General features: G+C 39.3%; 1 protein-coding gene across 2 annotated transcripts in view; it reads right to left on the bottom strand.

Moving 5' to 3' along the window:
- Positions 1-6,874, bottom strand: part of SMG6 (SMG6 nonsense mediated mRNA decay factor) — a 210,132-nt gene that overhangs the window by 176,226 nt on the left and 27,032 nt on the right. The window contains exon 1 of one of the 2 annotated variants that reach the window (XM_014529296.1): positions 571-703. The exons of the other annotated variant lie outside the window; for it this stretch is intronic. Coding sequence (XP_014384782.1) covers positions 571-666 — 96 coding nt within the window. The 5' untranslated portion in view covers positions 667-703. Of the gene's footprint in view, positions 1-570; positions 704-6,874 lie in introns of those variants that run through there. 2 annotated transcript variants of the gene reach the window in all.

The raw sequence follows: 6,874 nt of genomic DNA, 5'->3' as shown, positions 1-6,874 counted from the left end.
TTTTCTCAATAAACCCACAATCTGCCTGATTAATAATAAGGAAACAGTTCTTCAAGAGTCAAAGAATGTGTGTGCCTTCAATCACACACTATCATCAAGGGACTGTGCACTGTCCAAAAAAAAAAAAAAAATATCTGAAAACTTACCCTCCTTCCTACCCACCTACTACAATACAGGAAAACCCCTGACTCTCAGGAAAGGGAGGGGTAAGAACTAATCTAAGAACCCAAAGGAGAACAAAGCTTCAGTTTAAGAAAGATGTGGTCACAAAGGTTTCACAAACCACTCTGCTGTGGGCACCAAAAAGCAAATAACCAGTACAGGGAGCTCTGGCAAACTCGTGTAAGATTCACATTTAAGCAAGGCACCAAATAAGGGAAGGATTCTGGCTCATCAACTCCTAGAAAAGTGTTTCAAGTTAAAAATGGTTATTCAGGTTTGGATGTGAACTTCTGTATCTGTTCTTTATCAACAGAGGCACCTCTACTTCACTGGCAGCTAGCAGCAGAAAGCAAAGAAAACTGTTAGAATACACATAGACAGCACGACCTGGTACAGCCTGGCATTTACCTGGACACCCAAGACAAGGCTATAAACGGCAATGCAGAACTTGTGGGATTCCACATCCCAACTGGAACCAAGCATCTCCAGGTACAGGCAGGCCATGATGTCATTTTCCCCCCAACAGCCAGACAGTTCAACATTAAGGCTGAAAACCATAGCACTTTTGGTGAGAGTCAGTTTCACTGTGACTGGAGCTTCCATCTAGTTTTTTATCAGTCATATCTTTTCTATGCTGGTTCCCAGACCCAAAATACCTAGTTCAAAAGACACAATAAACAACTTCAAATCTCTTTGATTCAATTCTCCTTTTCATTCTCCTTATCCTCTGTCAACAATGAAAATTAATCTTAGGCATACCAGAAAGCAGGAAAACAGTGCTCCATCCCTGCCACTATTACTATTAAATGTATAAAAAATTTGAGTTTAGAGTTAAAAGGAAGAACAGAAGTGACACAAAATAAAAAACCAATCACTCTGCTGGTTACCCACATGTTTGTTTGTGACAATTTATCAACCTGTATGGCTGATATTATACACTTTCCTGTGTGTATAGTATACTGTAATTAAGGTAAGGTGTTTTTTGTTAATTACCACAGCCTTTCCTACTGTTTCACAAAAAGTCTTTATTCTATAACCAATACTCTTTGTCCCATATGCCCTAAACTCTACCAAGATTCTAACTCTCATGTGGTAGAAATGAAGGTGACTGTGCTAAAAGTTTGGGGCTCCACCTAGGTGCTGAAAACAATGCTAGTGTTAGGTACCAGATCTGTTGATAGTATAGACCAGTGGTCGGCAAACTCATTAGTCAACAGAGCCAAATTTCAACAGTACGACTGAAATTTCTTTTGAGAGCCAAATTTTTTAAACTTAAACTATACAGGTAGGTACATTGTTATTAACTTAATTAGAATACTCCTAAGGCTTAGGAAGGGCCACACTCAAGGAGTCCAAAGAGCCGCATGTGGCTCGTGAGCCGCAGTTTGCCAACCACGGGTATAGACTATATTCCTATTTTACAGATGTAGAAAGAAGGAAAGAGATTTAGAAAAGTATGCATGGGGAGAGGGGAAAAAAGGAATATAGTAATCCACATTATTGTCCTTTGTGACTCCTAGTCTGCCATAGTCACAAGGGACAACATCTCAGGGCATCTATTAGTGCCTTATTCAACCTTTTCATATATGTCACTTCAAAGTATTTAAAAAGCCATATTGTTTTACAGATCTGTCCAGAAGTCTAAAAGAAAATCTGCCAAAGAAATTCCTCAGAGAGAATGTCAACTGACTTACACATAGTTTGCTTTACAAATTAGGACTAGCATCTCAAAGATTTGTAGCACAAGTCAGCTCAAAATCTCATTAGACAGAATAAGGTTTTACATCTTTACCGAGAAAATAACAACCCTGAAAAATGCAAATCCATAGAGGGTACGATCCCAACTCCTCTTTCCCATATGCTTCAGTAACTGTAATCCTACTGTGCATGTGAAAGGCAAGAATAGGACTTATTGCCAATGGTTACAACACAAAGCATAACTTATTCCTAAGCCAAGCTGGGCTTGGCTCAGAAAGCTTCCCAGAATGATGGAAGGCATGACTTTAGGATGACTCAACCTTTGCTAATGCATAAAATAAAGCAGAGAAGGACTATTTGAAGGACACACTTCTAGGCTTGGGCCAAATCAAAAGCCCAGAAGTATCAACTTTGTGATAAATCTTCAGTTCCAGCTGAATAATTAGACAGCATCAATATGGACATCTGTACTATGGCCTAAGATAGTCTAATGATAGACTCTTGGCTAGGAATCTCAGAAGCAATCACTTGCAGTTTCTAACCACACCATTGTTTTTATCCATGTTATTCCTTCTGCCAGAAAGTGTGCTACCCACATCGAACTAAAGAATTTTTTCATCCTTCAAAACTAAGGATAGGGCACCTTTCTAGGTAGCCTTCCCTATTCATCTGTATTACCTCTGTACAATGTATATTATTTCTATTATTACACTTGTAACACTTTATTGCAAGTATTTATTTACATATCCATTTTTCCTACTAGACTGTGAGTTGTGAGTATCTTTGAGGGAAGGACCAATACCATTTTATGTGCAGTGACTAGAATGACTAACGTATAAAGGTACTCACTAAATATTTATGGAAATGACCCAAATGGGGACAGGGAAAAGCTTGATCCCCTCAGAGATGACTAGCTGCCCTGAGAAAGAGTTTTTACAACTGAACAAGAGGGGGAAAAATGACCATATAAAACTATGAAACCACTTAGTTAAAGCAACAAAGTTATATACAAGATAAAATAAATTAAAAATGAGAAAGAGGAGCCAAAGAGAAAGAAATTAGAGGTCATTATTAGTAAGGACACTACATAAAATGCATGCCAGGAAGTCCTTTACACTTATTAAAGGAAGTTACAGGTTCAGCTCTAACCCCTGGAACAATTAAAATAGAGAATTATTCTATATAACAAATTCACAAATGTACACAAGGTTTAAAAAAAAAAAAAAGCACAACTATCTCTGATACTAAAAACAGAAATTCCTCCTAAGAGTTTCCACAAAAAAGATACCATGTAATGCATACAGCAACGATTCCCTAGGTCTCTTTATTGTTATTTTTCTTAATATAGACTGATGACCTTAGACCAAAGTACAATTCAGTCAAAGCAATACTACTAGAAACCAATATATCACCTAGGTAAACAGTTCTCTAACAGTTCCAGGCACAGATGGCATGAGAAGAACAATAACAGGAGAGATGCCTAGTGATTCCCATGCTCAATAAATTTTTGGATCAGTGGATAGATGGAAGACAAACAACTGGAAAAATCACTGAAGCTCTTAAAAATAAAAATGTGTAGTAAATACATTTTATGGAAACTCAAGCATCAAAAGGAGTCTTAATAGTATTTTAAGCTCCTTCTGGTCTAGAGAGTCTATATACTAATACTTGGGAAAATAAAACTAAGCAGTAACTCCAATATTAAATATTTATGAGTAAAGTGAAAGGCTTCCAAGAGGGGAAAAACCCGGAGTTTTCCCCTGGAGCCAAACAAACAGTCTGCCGACTGGGGAAAGATCACAAGCCAAGAAAACGACTATTTCACATTCTCTATCTTAGCCCAAACATTGAATCCAAGACAGTGAAATAGAGTAGACAGATGCAATTGTGGAACCTGTAAGAATAGAGAGGGAATGCAGAATGATAGAACTACAAATATGTCTCCCCCAAGAGTATGGGCAGAAACAAAAACCAATATAGGAAATTGGTGAGAAAGGCAACACGGGGAAAACGAAGGTCAATGCAGTCTCTTACCCCACACAACAGGCAGTATGTTACTATATAAAATGAGCTGCTCCCACAGACACATCACCTCACTACTCTACTCCTTCCTATAGCAGTTGCAGATTGAACAAGGATCCAGTGTAAGGGTCTCATTCATATTTGGAAGGCTCTTCACAGAGTAGGAGCTGGGTCCTAAGGGACGATTTATATACACCCTCACATACATTCCAGTTGGCTAGAACTCAGCAGCTGATTGCTCCCTTGTCTAACTTGGTAAAGAGCCAAAGGAGGACTTTTTTTCAGTCAACTCTCCCAGGCTGGAAACTCTCTAACCCCAGAGTTCTGGCTTAAGTCTGGATATCAGGTTATTCACGAGATGCCAAAACTACGTCTTTACATTGGCTTTGAACAAGTCTCTCAAGTACACAATACAGATTCCCACAGATCTCAAAATCATCTGGTCATTAAGGCCAAAGATGGCCACTTGTCCTCACATACTAGTAGAGAGGTCATGCTTTTCAAAGCATGGGCAACATCAAAGCAAACCTTTCATCAATCTCAACAATTCTTGAAATGGGAGAACAAGCAACAAATATACTCATTAAATGGCCCCCTTAAGACCGTTTTATTCTAGACCCTACTGAAAACTCTCTCTATTCCTCTAGCGACTCGAATACTCTCACTATGATTGATCCCTATGTCATGAAGAGCTGAATCCCAAGTCTGTTTCTCTCGAGGAAGAAGGAAACCTTAACAAGGTGTGTTGTTTTTTATCTCATCAAACTCCACACTTGGTAGTTCTCAACCAGAATTGTACTGCCCCTCCCAGGAAGTACTTGGAAATGTGTGTGTGCCACTACTGGCACCTAGTGGGCGGGGCCAGGAATGCTAAACATCCTGAGGTGACAGGTCCACAAAATGAAGAACTGTCCCCCCAAAAGGCAGTTATGACCTCATTAACAATTAGTGCCCTAAATGAAGGACCTCCACATTAACTATCTTCACCCTTCCCAACTTCTAGAGCAGTAGTGGGTAAACTTTTTCTGTAAAGGGTCAGACAGTAAATAGTGCAGACCTTGTGGGCCACATATATGTTATATGTCCTTCTTTTTAAACATCCCCTTATGTAAGAATGTCATAAACCAATCTTAGGTTGCAGGTCACTGGCAGACTTTATCTACATCTATTCTAGAGCATTACCTGACTCAGTAGAGCCTATTTATATTGAGATGTTTATTAAAATAAAATATGATGGAGTGTATTATATACAACTCTAATAATGTATATACTACAATTGTAAAGAACACAATAAGAGTTTCAGAATTTAGTCTTAAAAGATAAGAATTGGGACATATATTTGACTTTTAGTCAATTAAATGGTTCTCTCATCTCTTTTCCTTGCCTATGCATGTCAGTCACAACTTTCCTTCTGAATTTTCATTTTCAAACGTGTTACTGGAAAGAACACAAGCAGTCTTACCCTCTCCCTGAAAGATATATATTACTTCCTATTCACCATGCGTGCCACTCAAAAAGTCTCTTTAAAATTCTACTGTTAACATTTTTTAAGATGTCTAAACCAAACCAAAGCCTGGAAACTCTGACTGGTATCTGGGTCCTGACTTTCCGGATGGTAACTAAAGGTCACGTGGGGTGGAAAGTGGCCTGTGGGTAACACAGAATACACATATGCACGCGAACAGGATATGTTGGTAATCTGGTTTCCTGAGACCTGGTGAGTTGTGAGAGTTCTCAGCAACACCCTTGGGGAAGATGAAAAACCTTAAGCTGGGCAATACTGGACTTTTAAAAAGTGTCCATTCTTGGAATTTCTAGCTAAAGCAGAATGTGCAGATATACCTCTTCTTTCTCCACATTTTACTTGTCTAAAAATACAAACACAAAAAATAAATGAGTATTTGACGAGGTTTCTTCAGTGTGGAAGCTGGTGCTTGCAGCATGGCTTATGTCACGTCTCAAGCCCCGAAAGACAGAGAGTGTGGTTTTGGTGTTTAACCAGCCTCAACTGCACCCTGGCACTGTTTCTTCCCTCAGAGAACTTCGCTCTGTCAGAGGAAAGAAACCAGCCTCACATCTTGAAACAAAACGGCTAGGATAAAAATAAAGCCCTGAAGTGGTTTGGTGACCGAGGTCATGTGGGGTGTTAAGGGTTTGTAGGTAGGGCCAATGTACTTTGAGAAGTTCCACTCACTGCCAACCACAAAGACACAAAGACACCAGCCCAAAAGTCCAGCAGTGATCCAGACAAGTAGCCCCAGTATTTGCCTGTTACGGACTGCTCCTCACAGCACACTTCACATTATCAATAGCTGAAAAACCCAGTCCTGGTCCTGACTTTCTTTAAGAGTAACCTCAATAAGCTATTTCTTTTATTTTTTGTAATCTATTTTTATTGATTTCAGAGAGGAAGGAAGAGGGAGAGATAGAAACACCAATGATGAGAATCACTGATTGGCTGCCTCCTGCATGCCCCACACTGTGGATGGAGCCCGCAACCCAGGCATGTGCCCTGACTGGGAATCGAACCATGGCCTCCTGATTCATAGGTCAATGTTCAACCACTGAGCCACGCCAATCAGGTACTAAACTGCTTCTTACAGCCTAAGAAAAACAGAGCCAATGTGTAGCCTCTTCCTATAGACAGAGGCTTTTATGAACTCCTGTCATCCCATGTCGCCAAATCTCAATTCACAGAATACTTCCAATAGCTTCTAGGGTAGAAGGGTATGACACGAGGTACATACTGCAAACTATTTTATAAAAGTAAAGGGCTATATACGTAACATGAAGTTAATATAATCCCCACAGCAACCCTAAAAATCATGATGGAATCTTTATATTCATGAGGCTGAAAAATTAAGCTAACTTTCTCTGCTATTATGACATAATTATGAGGCAATGAAATCACCACAGATAAAACATTTACCTACCAGCATACTCAATTCTTCTCCATCACTGTAGATTAAATCAATGCTTACGTCACCCAGAG

Source organism: Myotis brandtii, unplaced genomic scaffold, assembly GCF_000412655.1.
Source record: "Myotis brandtii unplaced genomic scaffold, ASM41265v1 scaffold1167, whole genome shotgun sequence".
NCBI classification, from domain to species: domain Eukaryota; kingdom Metazoa; phylum Chordata; class Mammalia; order Chiroptera; family Vespertilionidae; genus Myotis; species Myotis brandtii.
Note: the sequence above shows the minus strand (reverse complement) of the source record. Positions and strands in the feature narration are given on the sequence as shown.